Source organism: Copadichromis virginalis, linkage group LG14, assembly GCF_057382275.1.
Source record: "Copadichromis virginalis isolate Kocher_CV1m ecotype Utaka linkage group LG14, C_Virginalis_male_GT1.1, whole genome shotgun sequence".
In the NCBI taxonomy this organism is placed as follows: domain Eukaryota; kingdom Metazoa; phylum Chordata; class Actinopteri; order Cichliformes; family Cichlidae; genus Copadichromis; species Copadichromis virginalis.
Window position 1 is genome coordinate 30,538,157 of NC_140631.1, and position 26,571 is coordinate 30,564,727.

General features: G+C 39.4%; 2 protein-coding genes across 4 annotated transcripts; one reads left to right on the forward strand and one right to left on the reverse strand.

Moving 5' to 3' along the window:
• Positions 1-9: 9 nt before the first annotated feature.
• On the reverse strand, positions 10-11,945 carry dixdc1a (DIX domain containing 1a). 2 transcript variants are annotated; one of them, XM_085430398.1, is made up of 16 exons: positions 11,628-11,945; positions 11,336-11,514; positions 7,608-7,765; positions 7,365-7,510; positions 3,819-3,908; positions 3,513-3,566; positions 3,362-3,412; positions 2,993-3,097; positions 2,818-2,871; positions 2,632-2,721; positions 1,909-1,986; positions 1,632-1,793; positions 1,433-1,499; positions 1,136-1,244; positions 850-958; positions 10-591 (listed from the first exon to the last, which is right to left on the reverse strand). In XM_085430398.1, exons 2-16 carry the CDS (start codon positions 11,356-11,358, stop codon positions 508-510), a joined length of 1,380 nt encoding a protein of 459 aa, XP_085286524.1. In that variant the 5' UTR covers positions 11,359-11,514; positions 11,628-11,945; the 3' UTR covers positions 10-507. The 2 variants fall into 2 exon arrangements, with proteins under 2 accessions (XP_085286524.1, XP_085286523.1); XM_085430397.1 differs by having other exon boundaries at positions 2,632-2,724; positions 11,628-11,943.
• A 6,183-nt stretch (positions 11,946-18,128) lies between these two features.
• Positions 18,129-22,610, forward strand: nkapd1 (NKAP domain containing 1). 2 transcript variants are annotated; one of them, XM_085430401.1, is made up of 7 exons: positions 18,129-18,208; positions 18,470-18,546; positions 19,103-19,191; positions 19,322-19,462; positions 19,587-19,640; positions 21,636-22,121; positions 22,269-22,610. In XM_085430401.1, exons 2-6 carry the CDS (start codon positions 18,478-18,480, stop codon positions 22,087-22,089), a joined length of 807 nt encoding a protein of 268 aa, XP_085286527.1. In that variant the 5' UTR covers positions 18,129-18,208; positions 18,470-18,477; the 3' UTR covers positions 22,090-22,121; positions 22,269-22,610. The 2 variants fall into 2 exon arrangements, with proteins under 2 accessions (XP_085286527.1, XP_085286526.1); XM_085430400.1 differs by having other exon boundaries at positions 21,636-22,610.
• Positions 22,611-26,571: the final 3,961 nt, after the last annotated feature.

Genomic DNA, 26,571 nt, shown 5'->3' on the forward strand with positions numbered 1-26,571 from the left:
AACGAACCATGCAATAATTTATGTTTATTAAAACATCAAAATTGATGCAGAACAACAACATCAGTGTTTGGCAATCTGGAACACGTGGAAAATGTCAGTAAACACTTCTTTCTTTTTTTGAGGTTTGCATACTATGCACTGATTACAGCGTTTTAAAGCACAGCGTAGCTTGTTTTTTCATATAAAGCTAACATTATTTTATTATTCAAGTATGACTTTACTGACCATTACGTGGTAGTCCCACAAACTTATTTATGAGCTGCAAACAATGTGCGACATGCGGTCCGTAAACGAAAAAAACATTGTATCCAAATGTTTAGATTCTTCATATGAAACATTCGCTTTTAAAACATGGTTTTGTTTTGTACCTTAATGGTGTTAGCTCCATTGGTCCCAGTTTTGTGTCGTAACACTATTCTTTCTTATGGCATCAGAAGTATTTTCAGTAGCTTCCTGGTCCAGTGGGAACAGCTGAGGTTTGTAGTGACGATCTCTAGTTTTTTGGCGCTATCTCCGCTCCCCGTGATCCTCCTCAACCCACGCAACAATCTTCCCCTCCCAGCCAGGGACAACGGCTCCATCCTGAAACACCTGAAAAGCCAGCATCCAGTGTTTACATATCTGAGAGACCCATCTCTATACTATAAAAGGTTTGGATTGAAAGTAAAAATGAATACTTGAGGTTATCCAATTCTTTGGGATGGAAATAAGTCTCCCCATGGTGTTTTGAAGTGCACAGTAGGCACAGCTATTATTAGCATATCTTACTCTATAACTGCCGTTTTATATTTGCCAGCTGAAGCCCAATGTGAAGAGAAATAGGGGCTGTAATTTTACTCCCACGCCTACCTCCTCTTTCACTGTGCCAAACTCTGGGTCAAGGGCCTTGAAGTGGTATCTGAAACTGCCTTGTCTGTCTACAGCTGCCTTGAAGTCTCGCAGTGTCACCTCTCCCAGCCTGGAAGCACACATATATCCACACAAACGTTATGCTTTGGATAAACCAGCCCAGGCATCCATATGCGGCTATGGTCAACCAAAACCCAACTAACAATTTGCTTAAAAAATAAAGAACGCTCCAGTGAAGCAACACACAGCACTGTATCAAGCCACCATAAAGTGTTTATATACTCACCTTTTTGGGATGTTAATCAGAAATGGAGTGAGCGAGCGATCTGTGAAGTAGAGCACTTTAGTGGAGACGGCAGTATCCAGTCCTGGGCTGCTGTGTGAGTGCGCCATTTCTGGAAAAAAACCCAGCAAACATTGTTTTTCCACAACCAAAGTCTGAAAGGGTTCTAGCCTCACACTCAGTCATGCCCTCTCTTTGCAGCACAGTGTAATTGAATGGCACAATTTGATTTAACAGCCAGTAGAGATGTTGCGGGGGATGACAAATCCTAAACAAAAACGAGCATTTTGTTTGTCTCACTCGAGCTCGGCGGCCAGGAGTCACGGTCTGTCGAGTTGGCTCTGCGTCCTGGCGATTTGAATTCCTCCTAGAAGAAGAACCAATTACTCATAGCAAACAGTCGGATGTTATCAGTTGGTGAGTCATCATTTGGCAAGTGACAGACGAGCTACTACATTTTAAAATTTCCTCTTTGAGTTGTGAGAGCGAGAGTGTGTACCCCTCTGTCCTGTCTTCGCTGGGTGTCCAGAGAGTGCAGTCTGTCCATGAGAGTGGCCACGCCCTGCTCCAGAGTGTCCAGGGTGTGATGTTGGGGGTCATGGCCGGAAAAACTGTCCCTCAAACTGCGAAGTGCTTCCCTGACGACCTGCAGCTCTTCACCCTGTGAAAAACAGTCCTCTGATACTTAAAAAGAATTGGAAAAAAATTCGAAATCATTTTGAACTGTGGACATTTACAGACATTATTGGTTAATGAGAAAATTAAAGAGTGCATACTGGTGCGCTGTGCTGGAACACTGGAGGAGATGTCGAAGCGACTGAGTTACTGTACCCGCTGCCCTCGCTCCTGAACGCCTATCAGAGACAGAGACAGTATAGACCAAGGTGAAAAGTGTTCTGAATGAAAAGTGTGATAATATTTACAAAATGTGCTCAAACTGCAATACAAAGAGCAAACACGGCCTGTGTAGCTAAAAAAACAGCCAGAAAGCTTATTCATCTAAATAAGAGCTTCACTTTTGTCCAAAAACTATAAAAAAAAACATCACAACGTAGTGGGTGACATGTTTTTTTCCTATCATGATGAACACCGTGCACAGGAATCTATTTTGAGTCGATTTCACATACAGCATCCTGCTGCAAGGGATACTCACCGGTGCAAGAAATATGTATTAATCTGCCACTGAAAATAGTCTCCAACAAATGCACCATTTACTCTGATCTGAGTAACAATTTATAAAGACCACACCGCTGAGGTGTAGTGGGAAATGTAATGTTTTCTTCAAGCATCATGGTGCCTTAATATATTTATAGTTTTTGGTCTTATTGAGTAATGTTTCTCGTAAGAAGAAATATATGGGCTATCTTGCGGCAAGTACAATGTAATCACAGACCGATGCGCGATTAAAAAAAACAAACAAACGTTGGTGTTATATATGAGTCCTGCATTCAAACATATGTTATTTAGCACGTATATGTGAAACCTGTCATGCTGCATACCCGTCCCAGGCTGACTTCATGTGCCTTGTGCTGAGCTTCATCAAGCTTTTGCTGCTGCTGCTGCAGTATTCTGTCCTTCCTCCCGAGCTGCTGCTATTGTGACAAGAGAGATGGATGGCACGAGGCTTTATTTGCATCTCTATGGCTAAAAGAATGCACTGACGTGTATATAATAAAAGACAATACCTCATATTCGCTAAGTAATTTGTTCCTTTCACTCAGCTTGCGTTTGAGCTCTGCCTGCAAACAGTTATATCAAGGTGATATATGAGTGCTATAGTTCTCTCACTTAAACCTGCAGCCACGAGTCAAAGAGGTCGAATATTTCATCGTGTCAAAGGGAAATCATCACTTGTCTCACATTTTCCCCCTCCAGCTGATCTTTGGCCATGTTGCACCTCAGTAGTTCCTGCTTTAGCTGCAGCACAGCATCCTCCTGCACTGCCAAGCGCTGCTGCAGAGCATCCTAATGAGAAGCAAGAGGGAGATCAAAGAATTGTCCAGAAAAGACCTGAATACTGATGAACTGCATCCACCTGCCTCATCGACAGGATCCACCCAGCTCTAAACTTCTTTTGATCTTTGTAAAGAAATGATAAATGTATAATGTATGTGATAAAACTTACAGAATCATCAGTTTGGGAGGGCGCAATAGTCAAAAAGGTTAAATATAATCCTTTAATCCATTTTACTTCACATATAAATCCCAAAACTAGAGTAAGAGGTTTACCTTGATGGCCTGAATGTGACGTGTCTCCTGTTTGTGCCTCAGAAGTTCCCTCTAAGAGCCACACAAAGGAACAACAAAAACATTAGAGAAAAGGACTCTGCCCCTAAGACAGCTCATCTATGTTAAACCTAATTACATTTACTTACTGTACCTTGAGATCAAGGGCTTCCTCCATGCTTTGGTCCAGACGACTGCGGATGAGAACCTTCAAAGGGAGAGGGTACGAGCGGGGTAATTAGAGAATGGAAAAATGTCAGAACGTATGAGGAGGCATTGGGCCTCCATGACAGTGCGCTGGCAGATCAGAGAGATTCATTTGTGCTCTATAGTGGCCACTCGTGAGACGAGTAATGGCTACAAACATCATCAGAACAGAAGGGCTGACACGGACACTTCAAGCTCGGTGGCGAGCAACTGTTGTTTGTTTTCTCAAGTTAGCAGAGAGAGGGCACTGTACCAGCTGCTGCTCGGTGTTAGCCCGGTTATCTCCAAAGCTCACGGATCCATCCTGGTCTTCCTCAGGGAGGGAGCCATGGAGCAGCAGAGCCTAAAAACCAAAACACATACAAATCTGAAGAAAACTTGCAAGCAATGATAGTTGCGACGCATGATAGAGAAACCAGGTTTCTGTGGTTGTAAATGCCTCCGTTTTTGCACTGCAGCTAATAAAGTCAGTGAACTGAACCAAATCAAATTGAAATTACACTGACAAGTCTGTGTAAATATACAGACTGTAATGTAATATAGAGACTCTAAAACTGAAAACATAAAGGCTATTACTGTAAAAGTCACCAAAACATCTATTTTTAATTTATGAACAGTATGTGGACGTGCTGTCGCTGCACCGATATTTGTAGCTGAATACTATAAATGACCCCAAACATACCAATTAAATACCATGTGCCAAACTTATTTATTTGCACAAATTAATGAAGCTGGCAAAGATTAGCAAATTTTGTAGGATTAGCTTTGTCTTTCATATTTTTATTCTTAATTATCCTAATAATCTGTGGCTCTCTTCCACACCGTGTCTTTGTTCTGTTTCCCTTACCTCACCCCCAAACGCTTGCAGCAGTCTGCCCCGCCCTGAGCCTGATTTTGACAGAGGTTTCTTCCAGTTGAAAAGGAGTTTTTGCTTTCCACTGTTGCCAAAGGGCTTGCTTATAGGGGGTTATCTCATGCTGGGTTTTCTCTGTTTTCTTTGTATTATTGTAGGATCTTTATCTTACAATGTAACGCTCCTTGAGGCGACTGCTGTTGTGATTTGGCGCTATATAAATGAAATTGAATTGAATTGAAATGAATGCATTGATGTCTGAATAAGACCCATTATACTGTAAGGATCTTGCACATGGAAGGTATGTTGTAACATGGCAAAGACTCAATGCTTTTCACAACCTTCTGACATTCAAATCAAGCATCAGAATTGGAAGAGAAAGGTCCTTTTATTGACTTTGAAAGTGGCATGGTTGTTGTTGCCTGTCAGGCTAGTATTACAACAAAAGTATGCAGAAGAGCATTTATAAATGCTCAGTGTGTTGAACCTTGAAGCAGATCAATTCATCATTCACAGAAGCACCAATATTAGACAATAGAAGATCTCAATGTCTGATGGTGGTGTATTGGTGTGAGGGATATTTTTGATGGCTGCACCCAGCTGTATAACGCGCCTCGTCACAGAGCTCAAATCATCCCAAACTGGTTTCTTGAACATAACAGTGTATTCACTGTACTCAGATGACCTCCACAGTCACCAAATCTCACTCCAATAAAGCACCTTTGTGATGCGGTGGACCAGATTTAAATTGTGTATGTGCAATTGACAAATCTGCAGCAACTGTGTTATGGTATCACATCAATATGGACCAAAATCTCTGAGGAATGTTTCCAGCACCTTGTTGAATGTGTGCCATGAAGAATTAAGACAGTTCTGAATCTAAAAACCAGTACTACCAGGTATTAATGCCTAATAAAGTGGCAAGTGAGTTTATATTTTATATGTATTATAAGCCTAACAAGTCTCATTTTATGATTTTCTTATAAAAGCGCCCCCTTTCACATTTTTTCATGCAACATAATTTTAATCATTTCATATAAATTATAATAGATCAGTGACTTATCCACAGTGCACTCTGCTATTCACCCTGTGACTACTGGGATAGGCTCCGACCCTTCTACGACCCCGATTGGATAAACGGAAGTAACAGAATGGACTCAAAGTATAAATCAGGTAAAAAAAAATTTCATCTTTGTCTGTTTATCTGTCAAAACACATATTATTCTTTCTAGTGGATGGCTTTATCATGCTTAGTGTGTTACATCTGGTCTATCTGTTTGGGTTTCTTTTTAATTACTTCATTTAAAAATATATTTCCATTTTTAGCATGTAGCATTTGGATCTTGTCATTTCTTTTGTCATTTCTAAGTCTTCCCAAAATCTTGTAATCTTACTGACTGCTAGTGACAGACACTCTGGTACAATTTTATTTAGCAATTTAACTTGGAAAGTGCTGTATAATTGCAAATTAACTAAATATGCCAGAATACATGTCTATAATTAACTAAATTGAGGCATGTATTTATTTCCAATCCTCTGATGAGATTTCAGTTATACAGTCTTCATTACTTGCGCTTGGTTTACAATGTGAACTCCCTCATGAACAGAGTGTAAGCAGATTATAAAACGTTGATATGACGACCTTTCTTTAGCAGTCCTTTGTCATCGATACTTTAGTAGGAATCTGTGGGGATCTAGTGAGTAAATAATGTTGATGTGCTGCAGAAAATAACAGTGTTTTCTTTTCAGATTAGATTCTTGCTTCAGTTCTTCAGTGCACATAATAATACAAGAGTTTGGATCTTTTGAACTCCTTCAGAAGCCCGATTTCAAATGCACAATCTGCTGTGCCTTGTGAAAGCAAACCAGCTACCCCATACTGAGCTACAGTTAGCTTTGGATTCGAAAACAACCAAGGTGTGATTAAAGTGCAGACTTTCAGCTTTAATGCATGGGGTTTAACAAAAGTATTCCTTTTTTGTTAGCCATTTTTATACAAACTAACATAGTATTAAATATACACATTGATTTTAAAAATTACAGAAAATGTTTGCGGTCAGTGGCTCCCTGAAATTTAGAACCCATGCACACCACCAAGTGCTTTGTTTCATCCCTTGAGGTGCCCTGCAGGCCCTTTCTGCAGCCACCTTCAGCCGCTGCTTCAGTGTTTGGTGCTGCAGTCCATGTGCATCCCTTCTTTTTATTTTAAGAATGTACCAGATTGTTGGTTTGGCCACTGCTAGAATTTAGTCATCTCTTTGATAGTTTTATTTGGTTTTTGCATGTTTTACAACCTAATGATGGACTCCTTCACTTTTATTAGCTAATCTTTTGGACCCCACATTGAGAGTTCCAGTGAAAAGCTCTAAATCAACTCCCAGTCTTTTTTCTGCTCAGTTTGTCATAAAATAACAACAGAACAGGCATCACTTAACCATGGAGCTGCTTGTCAGTTAATTATCTAACTACTTGTGAGCATCTGATAAGACAAGATTACATAGAAAGCGGCTGTAGACATGCAAACATTTTTAAAAAACTTTAAGCTAGCACTGGATGCTAACAATTTTTAAGGTTTCTTCAGACTGTTTAGTTGCATTAGGACCAACTACATGGTGATTTTTGTTTTTCACTATGGCTCTAATTTAACAACCCAGTGCCCTGATTTTATTGTAAGGACAGATAATAAATAGCCTCCTTTTTAAAATGTTTCAGTGACTCAAAACAGAGAAACAATAAAGTCAGCAAACAGAGGTATGGTGGGTTTACCTGCTGATAAAAACTGAGCTGAAAACATTTACATGCCCTGACCAAACTTTCATCCTTCTTTCTCAGAATCTATTTTTTTACTACTTGCTCCTTACTCTGTGGATTTGTTGCAAATAGGGCAGCGACCCTGTCGCTTATATCCCTTGGCCCAGAGCAGCAGTTTGTTTTGAAGTGCATTACCTGTAACCGGAACACCATCCTTCTCGCTTCTTGCATCTCCTTTTCCAGCTGCTCCTGGTGTGCATCCAGCTGCTCCTCCCAGGACTTCTCTTCCTCCTGCCCATCGTGCCCCAGGGAAGGACACAATCCACAGAGAGCCACCTCCTCTAAAAGTGGCAGAGGGACAGGGGAAATGAGGCAAGGCACCTTTTTTTTCACTGCATCATATCTGGCTCTACAAGAGTTGATGTGCAGCCAACCAACCTGTGACAGATTTCTTCTCTGTCAGCTCAGCTTTGTCATCCTGAGGTTCCCCCTGGTTCTCAGGGTGATCATGGACTGTTTCTTCTTTAGGGGTGTCAGTGAGCTGGGTGATAACATACTCCTCTTTGGAGGAGTGAGCTGGGCTGGCTGAGCTGAGACTGAAACAGATGGTGGGCACAGGCAGGAATGAATGTGCTTGTATGCTGCCAAATGAGCAGCAATAAAGAAACCTAACTACATAAAATGGCGATTTGAAATTTTAAAAATTCCCAGAGGAGCACAATAATGTAAATTAATCCCGTTTGGGATAGATATTTTAACTAAATCCATTTTTGAACTCATAATGCCAACATGATGCATGATATTTCAAACAGCATTGTCTGCATCACGGGTTCACAGATTATTTTGTAGATAACAGAACTATTACAAAAGGGGGAAAAAAAGAAGAAAAGACTGAATGAACAGATTTTCAACTCATTCAAAAAATACACAGCAGGAGCAGGAATGCCTGCAAGCCTGTCATTTTCTAACAGGAAATTCTTTACATATTTTGCTCCCCCTTCGGCCATAATTTCATAACATAGTGCTGGCATGGTTTCTGAACAGCTTGTTTCCTTGCAGTTTCATGAATATAGTGTTTTTGAGAGCATCTCCAGCAGCCTGAGGTTCAGACCAGCTGTCATCTTCACTCTCCTGTGTTTGTGGACATTGGATACAGCTACTATGACCTGTGACCTATAGCATTATGCACAGTCCCTAACAGGGTAGTTTCCCTGTGTTTTTCCCTCCGAGTCTGCATGTGAAGACAAGCCTGCGACTGCATGAACAGATCTAAACGCTGTGCAAGCATGCCATAGAAAAGCATCACTACTCATCACCCTGCTCCCCAGGCTAACTAGCTGAGAATGAAGGAAAGAAAGCAAAGAATGTCCTGCTGAATTTGCTTCATATGTATGGTGGTAAGATTTTCTTCTTATGTAATAGTTAGCACTAGCTAATAGCACAGCAAAGTACTCTCTGAGGATTAAAGGACATATTCCTTTGATTAATCATAGTTAACGTCTGCTTATCAGCCACTGATCGAATCAGAAACACACCTCAAAGAATCTAATGTTAAGCAGACTTAGTGAAGCATTTCACCATTACAGCATCCAAGTTAGCATGCTAATATTTGCATATGATGGGGCTGAGAGAAATGTCTTGCAGGTAAAGAGTCATGAACAAATGCACCAGATATGTAAATTTTGTCTTGATGATTGTGCTCGATTGGAAATCAGTGAATAGCAGAGTTGTTACAATCCAAATGTATAAGGGCATACATTCCACAGCTGCTTTATTAGGTATACATGTTCAGCTGCTTGATAATATAAATGTATAATCAACCAACCACATGGCAGCAGCTCAGTAAATTAGGCATGTATACAAGGTCCTGCCTTGTATAAGGAGCATTAGGAAAGTGAGAAAAAAGATGATTTAAGTGGTTTGTTAGTGCCAAATGTGCGGGTCTGACTGTCTCAGAAACTGACAATCAACTGGGATTTTCCCACACATTTCTAGGGTTTATAGAGAATGGTCCAAAAAAGTGCAAATATCAGGTGAGCAGCAGTTCTCTGGGCAAAAATGCCCTGTTGGACATCTCCTCTGCCAGAGGTCAGAGGAGAATGGACAGACTGTTTCAAGCTGATAGGGGTGTCTGTAGCTCAGGAGGTAGAGCAGGTCGCCTACTAATGCTCCAGTCTGCAGGCCAAATATCCTTGGGCAAGGTCCTAACCCCAAATTGGTCTACAGTGCATCCATCTGAGTATAAATGTGTGAGAATGTTAGATAAGAAGCACTTACACAGAACGAGCACAGAAATTTAGCTGATAGGAAAGCAACAGTAACTCCTGTTACAACCAAAGTATGCAGAAGAGCATCTTTGAATGCTCAACTTGTGAAACCTTGAAGCAGAACACCACACTAAATGCCACTTCTTTCAGGTTAGAACAGGAATCTGAGGCTGCTTTTTGCATAGGGTTACCAAAATTAGACAACAGAAGATTGAAAAAATGTTTTATGGTCTGATGAGTCTCGATTTCTGCTTCTGCTAGATTTCTCCTTACCCATCCGACATTCAGATGGGTAGGGTCTCTTTGGTATAAATAACATGGAAGCATGGATCCAACCCGCTTTGTATAAATGGTTCAGACTGGTGGAAATATATTGGTTAGAGGAATGTTGGATCTCAATTCAATAGAGCACCACTGGGATGCTAAAATGGTTAAACATGGTTTAATGTATTATTCTTTTTATATATCAAACCATACTGAGAAAGTTATGATTAGTTTCGTCTTTCCAACTTCCCGGAAAGAGTCTCTGCACTACTGTAGGTCACATAAAAACATGAACTAAGCCTCTTATCAGAAGCTGCTGTAATTATCCTTAAGTGTTTTTCAAAAAGGGATCAAAGAAGCACCTCCTACTAATCTAGTCACTGCAGATAATAACACTCTATCATTGTCTCTAAGAGTAGTTCAATAACACATTTATTGTAAATGCTCTTTGCTGATCTCTCGCTACAAGAGAACACGTACAATCCGATAGATTTGGAACATATGGGTTTAGCAAAGATTAAGCATTGGGATTTGCAAAAGATGAGCTTCTGTGCAATAGATTAACATAATTTGATCAGTGGTGGTGGCCTGAGTGGGCCTCCATTTACTCCAATTTTTAGATACTTTGCTTTAGTATTTATACTTTTTTTGGCTACTTTGTATTCATAGCTGCTACAAACTGCTAAAACTTATTATTTCTCAATATTTATCCGACTGTTGCTTGTCATATTAGCTTTCGTGGATTAGTAGATGTAGTTGATAGCATTTTAATAGATTTTAGGCAGTGCAAGTACTTAGTCGAGCCATCAAAGAAAGATTTTCTCTATATGTTTCTTTGAGTTTTTTAAAAGAAAGAAAACTTGTAAAACCAAACCTTTCACAAAAATTATCAGATGAAAAAAAGCTGTTGTATCTTCTTTCTTTTTTTCACGTTCACCACTTTTAAAAAACCCTCAAATGCTGTGGTTCAGCGGTCAAGTCCAAACACCCGTTTTGGGAACTACTAAATTATAGATGACAGTGTATTAAATAATCCAAACTACTTTCACCTCATTTTTCTACAACAGTAAAGTGCAGCTTATTCATCTTTTATAACATATCAGTGACAGTTTGTGTCATCATCAATCTTTTTGACTGATGTGTTCAGCACTGACCTTAAAGGACCAGTTAAATAAAGCAGGTCATTGTAAACATGGTGCAAAGTGAAAAAGAAGATAAAGTTATCAGATTAAAGTAAAGAATAATGTAAATCAGTCTAATCAATTTAAACTTATATCTGAATCGTGGCACGGCATACACAGAAATAGCTGTTAGAGAGAGGTTGCTAGGCAATAGCAGCTCGGCTCACACAGACACACACAGGGACACACCCACACCTACTGCACTGTAAACACCGAACAATAACCTGCACAGCTTGGCTTTCAAGATCAAGCTGTTCGGATGAAACGCAATTCCATGACTAAGACTGAGATTCACATGCGGTTGAAGTGATAAATCTGTTTTATAGTGTTGTGATTGTAGACTTACATATACATATATATATATATATATATATCTGCCACTGATGCATCCCTGCATTGTCAACAATAGCAATAGCCTGAATTGCCGTACTGTTCATATTAAAATAGCACTTACCATTTCATCTGTTTGGCTCCCATGCTGGTGTTTACAGGCTTAACCTCCCATACAGTCCGCGCCCCACATCTGGGTGATGCCCTGCGTCTCAGTCAGGACCATAGCCCAAACACAGCCAGAGGCAGCAGGGAGGGGAACAGCCCTGAAAGCCGCAAGCAGAGGAGTCTCCACGTCGCACACTGTGTTCAATCAGAAATAACAGCACGTTTAAATCCTCTCCAACAGCATATTCCTAAAACATAAAGCTCAAAATCCTAATCAAAAGCCCCCAAACCCTTCCCCTAAATCATACCAAGGCTCAGTCGTTGCTGGCAGGGAGAGATAGGGAGAGACAGACAGAGAGAGGATTGGAGCTCAGCAGCACCAGTGACTGAAATCTGCCTGGTTTCTCATTGCACTCGCCTTGTGGTGGAGCTCACCAGCTCCCATTCACGAACACAATGTTTTTTGTTCCTTACGGACAAGAACTGATGCAGCTCTTGTGCATCTTTTTCACCCTTTTTGCATTCATTCTCCTGTCCCCTCCCTCCCTCTCCTTCCCCTCTTTTCTCTTCTGCTTGGCCGAACTGGCTTTGTATCACTCCTTCCTTCGTTCGGTGAGAGAGAGGATGTCAGACATGGCTCTGTCTGGGTGTGTTCACCCTCCCCCTCTCCCTTATTCCTCCTCCCTGCTTTCCCTACAGCTCTCTCCTTTCACAAGGAGGAAGAGGTGGGAGTTGTTCTCCTTCTCCTTTTCTCTCCATGTACTGCATATACCTGCAGCTAAAATGAGAAATGACATTCTGATTTTTAAAAACAGGAAAATTAGCAGACTTTTGTTTGTTGATAAAACCACAGGCTTGTATAACAACATACCATACAGGCCAAGCCATTACCAGAGGGTAATTATATATTTACAGAGTCAGAGGAAATAGGGAGGTACTTAAGGAGAAAATGGTATTTATAGAGTGGACGCATCAGCCTGGAAAACCAGCTCTTCTCACTTCTGTGTCTTGTATGTACTGAAAAGCATTTCGATGCTAATGCGCTACAACATCAGAGGCATCAGATTAAACTCAAAATTTTAAAAAGTGTCAGCTTCGTAATTTGAACACCAGGCAGCAGAAACAAAAGAATTTCTTTGACATGTACAGCCAGTGTTAAGTATTCCTTTGAAAGGCATTTTTGGCAGATTACGCTGTCATTAAGTTGTTAGAAGTTATTAGATTATTCTGTTATTATATGTTACCTTATATATGTAATCAAAGTAGTTGAATTAGAATACTGCTGTAGATCACATTATACCCTTTAATATAGAGTGTGTGAGCTGTATGTAGTGTAGTTCTCATTATACTTTTGAGTTAACAGAACATATTCACATATTAGTTCATTAGATAAATGTGCATCACTCTGTATCCTTGATCTGCTGGGAATGTGTTACACTGTTTTCTTGACATGCTTAATTGTTGAATCATGAAGAGAAGGTTGTAAGCAGGAGACTCTGTGTCTAAAGACAGGGGAGATAGATAGACCACATTCCACACCCCCACCTTACAGAAAGCAGAGAAACAACTGCCGAGGTCATAACTTAGGCGCTGTAACAGAGAAAAAATGTGATGTTTTGGCTTTTACGACTAGCTGGGGGCCACTAGAGACTATAAAAAGCTGAGCAACCCGTCACCATTTTGAGACATGTGCCTGACCCTCTGGTAGCATCTCTCCCGTCCGGACGTTGTAATGCTCTGACTGTTGAATTGTATGGAAATAAATGATTGTTGATTGAGCATTGATACACTGAGTATTGTCCCTCCTTCAGCCCAAAGATTCAAAGAATTGGGAGATTTCAACAAAGTGTTGGCAGTGTCATCAGCAGGAAGGGAAAAAAAGCAACCAAAAAACGTGAAGTAGGTCTCAACGTGGCAGCTTGCAGTTCTGCCCATAACAAAATGACAGCGTCTTAAATTCCCTATGAGCACCATCGATGCATGCTTCAATGAGCTACTTTACTGTAGAGCCATGAATATATGTAACCCACCATACAAATGCCGCATTAGATTTATGCAGAGAAACAGCAGAGGCAAAAGCAAGCTGTCATGCCGACAGCTATTTGTGCTAAATCAAATTGACAAAAATATTTAAATTTGTTGGGATACCTACAATAAGTGAAAAATGTTTGAATCACACACAAAATATATTTTTGTAATTTCAAAAATATAAAGTGTTATTAGTCCCACATTCCGTGTATCCCTTTATTACGACTGCCATGTGCGGTTATCTTTTTCTAGTGTATATTTGAAAAAAACCTTTTAATACTTTAGTAGCTTTTGCTCATTTTCCAGCTCCATATTTTTGTTCTACTAGAGTAGCTTTGCACAATTTAGAGTTCAGAATAATCCCTATTTATCTGATACTGGGCTTTAGGGCAGCCCTCTTACCTTAAGGCTCATTATTTGGCATTTTGGAAACGTAATCAATCCACGGTATATAACAGAAAGTAAGGAAATGCACAATAGGTCACCTTTTAGAAGAATGTGATGCTCACACAAACTAAGGTTTGTTACACTCTCCGTTCCTAAAAGCATCTGCATGCAAGGAATGAGCAGATAAGGTGTCAGAAGCTTATGAGAAACCACTTTATGGAGGTCACAAAAGGTCAAATTATATATTTGTTCTTATTAAATACTGATGGGGTGGGGAGGTTAATATTTTCTTATAAGCCCTTTCAAAAGAAAATGTATTTTTCAACTCAACCCTATGTCTTCAAAAATAACTCCAATATACATTATTGAACAGTCCTTGACTCTTTCAAGATTTTACCCCTCCACGAACCATGAACACTGTTTACACATCCTCACAGCTCAAACATGACCACCAAGCCCTGCAAATCAAATTCTATCGTAATGACGCTCATAATAAGTCATCTGAACCTCACCTAATCGGCCAAAGCTACACAATCAAGCATCAAATGAGCTTCGTGCTACAGGTCAGAAGGAAGGTCAGCGTCCACTTATGGGCTAATCAGTGGCTGTAATTTTGAATCTGCGCACGGTTTCCTTCACAGCAGCAATATGTGGACTAAATGAGACATCGCAGTGCATTTAAAATCAAGAGTCAGCAAAAACACCTAACGGCTGGATCATGTGGGATTTCATTCAAATCAGTTGTAGGCTGACATCTGTTTGTCTGTCTAACAACAGTATTTGTTGTAAGACAGACAAACAGATGAATAAAATTCTGGTGAGCACTGTTTGGGTCTTTCAGTTATTTAAGATGCATTATTTGACCGTCCTCTACCTTGATTTTGCAAGCAGGAAGACTTCCTATCAGGTAAATAAAAAACAGACTGAAAATCCACCCACACCCATCTATCCACAGGCTTAAATAACTAAATTCAAAAGTAGCTTTGTCAACAAGGATGAAAAAATGGAATTGTTTACAAATAACAATAATAACACTAAGAGGCTCCAATATTATGCAGAAAGTGCACTGATTAGTTTGGCGACTTCAATAACTTCATGGAAACCTTTTTCTTGAAACAGCCTTATAAGGTTGTTTGTGTTCCATCATGAGCTGATTCCTTTTTTTCTCGGCATTACTTTGAATATTTTTTCCCCAATATTGAAAAAACAAGGACAAACTCAGGTGCCCTAAAGGCAGACAATGATGATTTGGCAGAGCAAGACGTGATTGAGGGAAGTGTTTTTATCAGGCACTGTTGGATTCATGTACGGATGATATATAAACAATGACTTTGCTGTTCAAAGTGTGGTGCCAAAGTCATTCCACCACTGGGGATCCAGGCAATGAGAAAAAAAGCCAGTTTGCCACAGAGACAGCATGCAGTCAGCCTATTTGTAAATCAAATGAGTTGCTAAAATAGAGTGTGCTTGCATGGTCACTATGGGTTTTTGTATCAAATTACTAAGATACCTTAAACAAAAGTTATCTATGTTTTCCCCCCTTCATTTCAGTGACCTTCAAACAGATAACCATGAAGCTGATAAGAGTTTCCCCCTAGGAAGTTGATGCATTTTTTTAGTCAATTTAGAAGGAAGTATTTTTGTTTGGGAGATAACATTGGAGAGCGAAAACAAAGCCAACATCTTTTAGATTAAACCACTTGTGTACATATAGACTACATAACTGAAACCAATGTGAAAAATGATTTGCTCTTTAAATAAATAATTATTTAAAGAATATACACCAAGCATTCAAAATCTGTACTCAGCCAAGGCTGAACCCGTAAAAGTTGTTATCCTTGTAAAAAGGAAAAGTTTGGAAGGGTTTATAACCTTCAAGTAGTTTTTAATTTGTGTTGCATTCAGTCAAGTGCAACTTCTAAATCTAAAATAAACACCAAACACTTGGTTTTGAGACATCAGATGAACACAGATCTATAAATCAAACATTTCTATAAAATTTATTAAAAGCTGTCCAGAAACCACAGATGTTTAATTTGTAGATGAGAAACACTAATATGTAGTTTTTGATCAGTGTAGTGGAATAAAAAGTACCAGTTCAGTACTGTATCAATCTAAAGAAACATTTTGCATATTCATTTTGCACAAGTATTCGAAACTGATACTTGTACATTTGTAAGAGTTTGTGACTCACCGGTAAATGTAGACTAGTTTTCAGCACCTCTTTTCACCTTTCAGAGCATCAGAGGTTGGATATTAAATTATTCTGACACAATTGTTTCAAATCTGGTTTGACTTGAACAAAGTCTAAAAGCCCTGCTTTTAGGTTTGAACAGGAGACCTTTTTTTGTCAAAGTGGTATTAAAGTGCAAGGTGCTCATTCATGTAAAAATGTACCCTGATTCATGTGCATTTCAGAGTTTGTCAGATATAGTGCACAAATTCACATAACACAATTCTACCTTTTATGAACAATGTGTCATAATGATGATAGAATTTACTTTCTATCACCTTTATGGCCTTTATAGTAGTTTGATTTTTCTGCGCTATATCTTACAAACACCATAATTAGGTCTAATGAATATGCAAGAAATACACTTTGATTCCCAAAATTTACTATACCCACTATGCAATGAGAGCAGCTTACTACATCCAACCAAGCAGATAACATCTACTAACTGAATGTGCCTTTGAAGTACTGGCTTGCACAACTGTGGCAGCATTTAAATTAGACATAAGGCTAATTTATTTGCGGAAAGCGATCCATCTTGTTTGAAAGTTGTGCAGGCCTTATATTGGTACAGAGACTTTAGGAAGATCCCAAGAGCCAAATGTACAACTTGGGGCTATGAAGTCTTCAGTGAAAACTGGGTTATGCAGAGTGTAGCTATTTTTATTCATTTATTTATTTGTTTATTTTTTTGGTCATATATAGGTCAGTACAAAACATTAGTAGCCTGGCTATATATGTTTACATTTTCTAAAAAATAAGATATAGCCATCCTTAACATAAAATTAATCATTGCAATTGTAATTGCGATTACAATGACGTAAATAGGTGAACTGGCTTTTGAAAGTTAAACCAGCAGATATAACCTATACATTCTGCTTTGTCACATATTCTTGTTGCTTTGTTTTGTTGTCTGCACAACAAAGAATAAGTGGTAAGTTCTGCAGGAACAGTGGATGGTAACAATGATGGAATCACTACATCTTTCAGCTGCTCCCTTCAGGGGTCACGAGGGCTACCTCTATCTCATCTTTATCCCTAGCATCCTCTTCTGTCACACCAACCCTCTGCATGTCCTCTATCACTACATCCATGAATCCTCTCCTCCACGTGCCTGGCAGCCCCATCTTCAACTTCCTTTGTCCAATATAGCCACTATCACTCCTCTGCACATGTCCAAACTGTCTCAGCCTTGCTTCTAAAACTCCAAAGTGCTCAATATGAGCTGTCCCTCTGATTTACTTATTTCTAATCCTGTGCATCATTGTCACTACCAACAAAAATCTTAATATCTTCAGCTCTCCCACTTCTTCCTGTCTTTTTGTCAGTTCTATTGTCTCCAAACCATACAACACAGCAGGTCTCTCTACGATCTTGTAAATCTTCACTCTGGCTGCTATCCTTCTGTCACAAATCACCCTGACACCCGTCTCCACCCAGTCCATCCTCATTGCACTCTCTTTTTTACTTCTCTTGAAGATGGGGATGCACTGTCTGTTGCTTTGGATGCCTGACCCCAGGTATTTAAATTCATCCACCTTTGCTCCTTCCAAGTTCACCGTTACACCTGCAACTATTCTGTCTCGCTTCTACTGAAATCCACTCTTATTCTCTTCGGTGCATACCTCCACCTTTTCAGGCTGTTTTCCACCTGCTCCATACGCTCACCACAGATTACAATGTCATCTGTGAGCATCACAGTCCACAGAGACTCCTGCCTGACCTCATCTGTCTGCCTGTCTATCAAAATGACAAGCAAGGAGGAGCTCAGAGGCAGTCCCTGATGTAATCCCACACTAACCTGAACCCATCTGTCACTTCTACTGTCTTGCTGTCCTCACAAATGACCTGCAACATGCTCACGTACTTCCCTACTACTGTACCACTGTTCCTTTCTTGGCACCCAGTCATATGCTTTTTCTAGAGCCACAAAGACACAGTGCAACGCAAAAAATCACAGATATGACATGAAAATATTTTAGGCATTGAAAGTACTCAGTACAAAAAATGACGTTTTATAAAGAAAATAATTCTTACTTTAATTAATTTTGCCGTTAATAAGTTGCAGTTCTCACCGTTTAGCAGCAGCTGCTGAGATGACTGACAAACACTTGGACCAATCACGGTTGAGTTCCTCAAAGTGCAATGACGTAGATTGCGCGACGCCATTACGTAACTTGGTAGAGCGGAAGCGCTAGTAGACGCTGTTTTTTCTTCTTCTTGAATGGTGCTCTGTTTTGGAAGGTACAGTTTGGACATAATTTAAAAAAATAAATCACAGTAAACGTGTAGTAATGCCGACACTTGTATACAGTTAAGCGAAGCCGAGGGGAGTGGACTTTAGAACATGTTTTGCTGTTTAAACATTATTCTTATGCTATTAGCAACGAGCTAAGCTAATAGGGAATATTGAGTGTTCGAGGGATAAGAGTTATTCATATTATTGGTAGCCCTTCTCTTGCTTTCGGTTTCTACTGCCCATCACTTACATGTTTCTTATGTCAGGTATCATCATGTCAAAGCAGCCGTTGGGAAAAACGCTGCTGAGGAATGTAATCCGACACACGGATGCCCACAACAAGGTGCGTTTAGACTCAACAAGTGTTTGTAAGATGAAGGTGGAGGGTTTTTTTTTTTATGTGCACTAATCTATTGATTAATTACTTAAAGCTTAAAGTTGAGCTGAGTTGATGATTTGTTTAAATGAATGCATTGCTTCTGTTTGGTCCTTTAGGCTTCCTTTCCACAACAATTTAGCAGGAAATGTTATAATTTTATGTATTTTATCCAATTGTAGTCAGTTGTGTATAGACGCTGTCACAGTCTGTATGAGGTCAGACAAAATAACTGACTGTACACTGCAGCTATAGTCTATCTTTAACCTGTCTAGGAACAAAATTACAAAGCTTGTACGAGAGCGATATGTCAAGCCCAGTCTCTGCTTGCTCAGATTAAACTCTTATACAGCAGGTATAAAATACCAAAACAAACCAACTATGTTGAAGTAGGTAGTTTAGCCCACTGATTGGCAGGATTTCTTTTCTACCGACGCACAGGAAGGATAACATTTGTAAATATTTGTATCATGTGTACACTAATGCATCTCTGTGTTGTCTTTGTGTGCATGTTGTTGTGCAGATCCAAGAGGAAATTGAAATGTGGAAAATGCGAGACTGGGAGATCCAAACATCCCAACGAAAAGATTTTTCAGATGCAGAGTTTGTGAGGTAAATACCTCAATTTAATTTGATCTACCTAAACACAAATGAAATCACAGCACTTTTGAATCTTTGTAATGCAGCTGTCTTTTTGATTATACATTGACTTGATGATTTAAGGATAATGGTTGTATTTCAGAGGACATATGCACTGCGACCGAGTGTCAGATCAACGTAGAGACTTTAACCGAAGCAGAGAGCGTGCCTCAGAACATGATGACAGAGAGGCTCGATACTGGACTCGAAAACTGTATGAATTTGAGTCCAATGATCCTGACAGGTACTGTACAAAAAACAAAACATAATGAAGTGGCTGTGGTCATGTGTTTCCAGTGTGTAATGGAAATGCTGGAGTGCTACATCAGATGAACTAATATATGTGATTTCATATATTTCCATCACAGATGGGGACATAGTGGGTTCAAGGAGCTTTATCCCGAGGAGTTTGAAAGTGATGGGTAAGCAGAAATTTCATACATACCAAATGGGTTATTATATATTCAAATAGATATTCAGACTTTAAAAGGGCACTCATGCAATTTACCACATTTCCATGGAGTTAACCTCTCAACCCTGAACCTTGTAGTAATGCAAGACCAACTGATACCAGGCTGAAGTCTGTTACATAATTTCATGGTTAACAAAGTAGCAGAAGTAAGAAGAGACTCCATTATGAGACTTGCCCCCTGCACTGAAAAAAGGGTACACCCATTAGATCAGGGGTGGGCAACTCCAGGCCTCGAGGGCCGGTGTTCTGGGAATCCATCCTACCTGGAAAAACATCCTACCCAATGTTTCTGCGCATGCGCACAAAACCAACGCCGAATTAACTTCTTTTTCTCTCACCCATCCGGAATACTTCTTATGGTTAGGGGTAGGCTTAGGTTTAGTCGCAACTCACCGTCAAATTATAATACGGGTAGGACGTTTTGTCAGAGTAGAATGGTTTCATGTGTCCTTGAACAGCTGATTTAAATGGCTAAATTAGCTCCTCAACATGTCCTGAAGTTCTCCAGAGGCCTGGTAACGAACTAATCATGTGATTCAAGTGTGTTGACCCAGGGTGAGATCTAAAACCTGCAGGACACCGGCCCTCGAGGCCTGGAATTGCCCACCCCTGCATTAGGTAGTTCATTAACTATTTAGATTTTATTAATTACCTCAACATTTGTCAAAATAATTGTAATTATGAGTTGTAAATAGTGTTAAAATCAGGTTCTGACTTTGATTCCAGCACTTTCCTATGCTACAGTATTGTTTGGTGTGTGATTTTTAGATGATGATAATGTGTCATTCTTAAAGAAAATTTGTGCATATAAATTACATGTTGTTGTCATGAAATTAAAACGTTTTTATGTGGTGTTACAGGTGCATAAACACTACAAATGAGTCATTTTGTCTGTTTTTAAGCAGTTGCTAGGCCATTATGATGGCATACCTCTGAAACAGATAATAGCCTTCGAGGACCTGAGCTGTAACTGTGCAAATTTTGATTGCTCCTGATTGTGTAAGAGGAGCTCACAAACAAAGATTTCCTGTATTACTGTAAAATACTTTATGCACCTGGTCACAAGCATTCCAGCATTATTGTTTTTGGGATAAAATATTCCATCTAGTCATTTAACAAAGCTGGATATTTCAGGCAGAAATACTGTGACCATAGCTGTGCTAGATTTATGATATGCAAGCTTCATTTCATTTGTGTTTGTAAAGATTTTACCCTGAACTGTCTGACCACTTTAGTTTGGTGAAGTATGTTGCTAATATTTGTACACTGACATCAAGCACTTTTTAAACACTTGGTCTTCTAATTTTGTTGTTTAATAGTGGTTTGCAAAGAGCTCATGGTTTTGCTGATATTTGTAGGAGTATTACTGGTAAAAGAAAATGAGGGGAAATGTGCAAGAAATAGTCAGATAAAGTATTTTTAAAAAGTTGAGAATTTGAAAATTATACAAATCCCTATAATTTACACCCATGTTGATATAGCTGAGTGAGGGGGCCCAGTGTAAATAGCTGCTGTGTAACTGTTCTCACCTGGGTGCAAATAGTCACTCTAGTAATAATGGGTTATTATCCAGATTTAATGGATGATGAACACACAGTATTTTAATCTTCACACAGCCTCAAACATTCACACCTCCATGATGTTAACATTCTGGTTATTAACGAGCTTCCTTGTTAATGAATCTCTACCGCTCATACTTTCTTTTAAAAACGAAGAGGTCTTCAAGTCAAAGCTGAAATAAACTCTAGGATTACATCGTAAACATTATGTTTCTAAGACTTTACAGAGAGCTTCTTTATAGTAAGCCACAGAAGAGATGGTTCTCTTTGCTTGACTGATCTCCACATCAAAAACCAGTGTATTTCCCCTTTAAGCCATTAGATCATACTTCTATTCATACTAGTGGTGTCTTTATATTTATTCTTCTGACTTTGTTTTATTTTAGTGAAGAAAACAGTGCCAAAAAGAAGATGAGCCATCACAAAATGAAAAAGTCCAAGTCTGACACAGAGGCATGCTTATCAAAACGGTCCAAAAAATCCTCACGGAAGAAGAAGAAAAAAAAGAAGAAAGGTGAGGACGGAAAGCGTAAGAAAGTGGACAGTTCGAGCAGTGACTACAGCAGCGATGACAGCGGTGCTACAAAAGACAAGCAGAAGAGAAAAAGGACTAAAAGTCGACATAAAAACAAGAAAGCTTCAAAAGCCAGAGGAAAAGATGTGGACATCAGCACAGAGGACAGTAATGATGAGATAAAAAGGGAGAGGCTGTCATACAGTCGCAAAAAGCGAAAGCACGATTCGCACAAAGACTCCGACTCAGGGCCAAACTCAAAAAAGAAGAAGAGGAAAAACTGGAAAGCAATGGGTGAGGAGAGCTCGGACAGCTCTGCCGACTGAGGCGTGCTGCTAAAAACTGATGCACAGTTCAGGTAACGGCCACTGAAACTGCTACAGATTCCTTTGTTGTTCCTAACTCTGCTGAGGGCTTTTCACTACAGGCATCTTCTAAATTGCACTTTGTTTAACATCAACAAACCTGTGGTTACGGGTCTCTCCGTGGGCGTCCTGCGTGGCAGAAGCTCATCACCTCTGCAGAGATTCAAAGCACACCGTACAGCAGTACAGACAGCAGGGCACATGAAGAAGGATGATAGGGTAGCAACCATCTGTCTCAATAGGTATCCTGTGAGCTGCAGGCACATTGATTGATCGACTCACCTCTGACTGTCTGCCTCACATAGTGACCTTCTGTCCTCAGACGACCAGTGTTTTCATTTTATTTATAAGGAAATGCGATTTGAATAATTATTTCCGATGGAATATGTATTTTATTTTTTTCATGTTTTGCAATTTTCACTCTTTGTATAAAGCGTGTTGTCATAAAATAAACATCTATTTTGCATTTTTTTTAAATTATATTTAGTGTTTAAAATGGTGTATTATCTGTTTTTAAAAGAACAAGAAATGATCATCCCGGATTTCTCTAAAACCTTTAATCCATTTAAACTAACAAGTACTGCCTATCCACTTAAAAGCTGACATGGTTCTGACAGTACAAGCCTAAAGGTTTATAGATCTGGGCAGAAAAGCGTGAGGGTATTTGTCTTCCTGTCTAACTTTTCTGGAAATGTTCACATTCTTTTCTTATTAGTTACAGCAAAAACTGTATCTGTGTGAATGACATTGTGAGGGGGTCATAAATATGCCATCCGGAGAGCAGTTCTAACTCAGGGTTTTAATAACATACACACTGATTGTCTTGCATCCACGAGGGTTTAAATGAGTTGTAACAGATACATTATTTATAATGCCATGGGTGGTTCCTGTTCTTTTTTTTCTTCTTCTGAAAGTAAAGACCAGAATAAGGACATAAACCTTACACTTAAAAACGCATCAAGTTGGCCTCCCTCCCCACCCCAGCAATTTCCATATAGCACTTTATTTTCCTCTGTCACAGAGCTCCACTTTTATACTATTAAAAACACATCAGTGAGCCACACCGTCACTGGCAGACACCTCCTTTCATTGCACTGAACGCTGGCATCGTCGTTTATTCTGAATCATTCCCACATGCACCATTTTGCTGTAATAAATACTCATTAGATAAACAATTCGCTGCTGAAAATAGTCCCCAACATATATACTGCTTCCTCTGGTTTCAGTAACATTAGCAAAAACTCCACCGATGAATTGTTCTCAGAAAACGATTTACCGTTTTTAAAAAATGAAAATAAATTTTCGTTATACAAGAGCTACAGGTAAAGCAATAGAGGTTGTTGCCATGGGATCTGTAACAACAGCCATAAATTAGGAAATTATTCTTTAACTTGAAGGCACGTGCATGCACGTACGTTGAATCTAAGCAGGCTGCAGTATAAAGGTAAGTACAACCATTGCTCTGTGTGCAACATGTTTGAATCCCAAAACAGAAAAATAATGAGATGGCAGTGTAAAAGTAGCTGGCTTCTGTTAATAACTCTTACTTCAATACTTTGAAATAGTAGCTGGCATATATATATATATATATATATATATATATATATATATATATATATATATAAATAAAATTGAGCATTTCCGATGAAGAGGTCTTGTGATTCTCTTGATTTGTTGAGTTGTTTGTCAGGAGGGTCTCCATGGAGTAACATGGATCGAAGACCTTGCCACAGTCCTGTTGTTTTTCATGATACCAAAGACAGACTTTCAGATACTGCTGCTCATGATCAAAGTGAGTAAGTCTAGTGTTTGTAGAGCTACTTTTTGACTGCTATAGAAGTCTTGTCTGTGATACTGTTGAACACAGATTGTCCTGTGTGGTCTTATTGTTTCTGTAACGTTAACACGGCATCTGAATGTAAAAGAAAAATGCAAAGATTAAAAAAGGACGACTCACTAATGCCGTACACAGCTGATACCACTTTCATACATCACTCCTGAAAACCACCGTTCTACCCATATCAACACCAGTCTGTGTCCAGACTGGTAAGAAAGAGTAAGCGTGTGCCATCTGTGTATTTATAGATAATCTGATGCCAAGGGAAGTGTTGGTAAACCGTTTTGAAAGTGTGTGTACTGGAAAAGCCTGAAGCACTTCGCTGAGTCTGTCAATAGGCTAAGTGTTCTCTCTAAGCAGCAGAGAGTGAGCTGTGTTCGGCTTGGCTGCAACTGCCTGAATCTTGGAAATGGAAGAAAGCAAGTGAAATTCAGCAAGTCAAATCAGTTTTGACGGCGGTTTTTAAACACGTTGCCACGGTTTATAAGCATTTTGGCAAAAGGGCAGAATCCAAAAATGACTGTCTATTACAACCGAACCTTTGCATGATAGTTAAGACAATCTGTTTTTAGAAAGGGGGAAAAAAGCTTGTTTTTGCTGTTATCATTGTAATAATTATAGAAATTAATGTCAACCCTACATTTTTTAAGCCAAATTTGTGCTGCTGCATGTTACTACAGACCTCTGGATGGTTTAGTGTTTTGAAAATGATCAAAACCCTTGTGAAAACCTTTTAATTCATGCGAGTGGCGTAATTCTAGATAGGACAAAGCTATTCTGTTAGTCCACTCCGGTCCAGAGATATCTGTATTGCCCCGATCCCCTGAACATGTACAAACAGTGGAGGCATAGCACCGGAAAAAGGACAGGGGCGAAAATAAGTATTTAGTTAAAACCACAAGTGGAGTTTCACATAAGAACACAAAAGCATGACTGCGGTCTTGAACAGAAATAGTGTAAATTAAAAAATATATAAATATGTACTAAACTATGCTAAGATTGGACTTTTCTAAAACACATATTATATGGTTTGAAAACGGAATGGGGAAACTATTAAATAAAAATAAACCTGGATCAAGTGTTGGTCTTTTTTGCAGTTATTCAGAACTGCTGATGAGAAACAACCCACCCCCTGGTGTTCACTAGTTTGACCGTCCAGGCCAATTTTTTAAAGGCAGGGTGATGTCTCAGCCTCATCCTCCCACCTAAGCAGATTTTTGTGTCGAATAGTGGTTACAGATGTGAGCACACACACAAACACTTCTCCTGTTTAGAGAGCCGGCCGGCCTCGCAGCTCCAGACAGTTAAGCATCACTAGTTACTGTAAAAAGGAGATGGATTCAGCTCAAAAGGTTTGTGCACGACAAACTGACAGCTGAGCATTTACACCCCAAAAGTTAAATCCCCCTTCTTGAAGCTATGTAAAATGTGAATGTTTGCGCTGTAAATTGGTTAAGTGTGATGAGGAAGGATGAAGGGATGACCTCGTTCTCGGATTCAATCCTCTCCGTCACCGAGGATGCAAATAGGAGACTCGGGAGGATTGGAAAAACCCCCAGTGCGACTTATCTTTCTGCTCCATGTTTTATCTCTCTGCTGTCCACGCAGCTCGGTTTCATCTCAGCCTGTTCTGAGTAGCTGTAATCAGAGGGAGAGGGTGTTTACCATTTCAACAAGCAAATACCCCTCATCTGCTCTGATCATATCTTTTCCTGTTGTCCGATCTTTTTTCTTTTAGCAACACTTGAGTTCGCCTGCTGTATCATGCATTTGTATGCGCTACATAAACAGCTGGTTTAAAATACAATATATTGCCGTTGTAAGCAGATGTTTTGACATTTCAGGTGTTTGTATAAATTCTTGGCATATCTAAATTTTTAATGTAACAGTTAATTATTATTACATATTTCACAATGGCACTTGGGTAATAGAAAAATCCGCTGATGAATGAACATGTTTACCGGCAGTTTAAACCTGCCCGAGTGATTTTTTTTATATGTATAAACACTTAATGAATTTTTAATAACTCAATTTGAGGATTTGTTAAACACATTTCATTAAATATGACTATAGTCTACTGCTGTCTTATTTTGTGTTACTGATTTTATGTTTCCACACCAGCTATAGATGCTGATAATTACATTAACAAGCACTTATAAGCGTCCTGATAACTCACAACTGCATTATAATGATTTATTAAGTGATGCGTACAGTACTGGTTTTACATGTTTGAAAGTAAATTCCTCTCCTGCTGTTTAATATATAAGTTAAAAACAGGATGCTAATAATTAGGAACCTTGCAGAGCTTTGTTTCCCCCTAGTGGCACACCTCAGATCGTACACCCTTGATAATAACAGCTGGCTGCATTTGAATTCAGCACCACGTCCAGTTATCGTGTCCCCTCCTCGTCCCACTACCACTCTGCTCAGTGGTCATAGAGGAGCTTTCACAGAAGCCTTATAAATAGCACAGAGAAATCAAATATTTATCTTCTGAATTTGTGTGTCCCTTCCTGCAGTGGACAGACACGCACACGCACGCATACTCACGCACACACACACGCGCACCCTCCTACTGCTGCAGCACAAGAAGGAAACGCCACTGA

Excerpts from the sequence above, each read along its gene's own strand:
- dixdc1a (XM_085430397.1), bottom strand. The coding sequence starts at position 11,358 with ATGGGAGCCAAACAGATGAAATG. Across the intron at positions 2,872-2,992 it reads ATCAGCTGGAGGGGGAAAAT|GCAGAGCTCAAACGCAAGCT; the intron begins GTGAGACAAGTG and ends AACTGTTTGCAG. Across the intron at positions 592-849 it reads TTGGCACAGTGAAAGAGGAG|GTGTTTCAGGATGGAGCCGT; the intron begins GTAGGCGTGGGA and ends CTGGCTTTTCAG.
- nkapd1 (XM_085430400.1), top strand. The coding sequence starts at position 18,478 with ATGTCAAAGCAGCCGTTGGGAAAAACGCTGCTGAGGAATGTAATCCGA. Across the intron at positions 18,547-19,102 it reads ACACGGATGCCCACAACAAG|ATCCAAGAGGAAATTGAAAT; the intron begins GTGCGTTTAGAC and ends GTTGTTGTGCAG. Across the intron at positions 19,463-19,586 it reads GAGTCCAATGATCCTGACAG|ATGGGGACATAGTGGGTTCA; the intron begins GTACTGTACAAA and ends TTTCCATCACAG.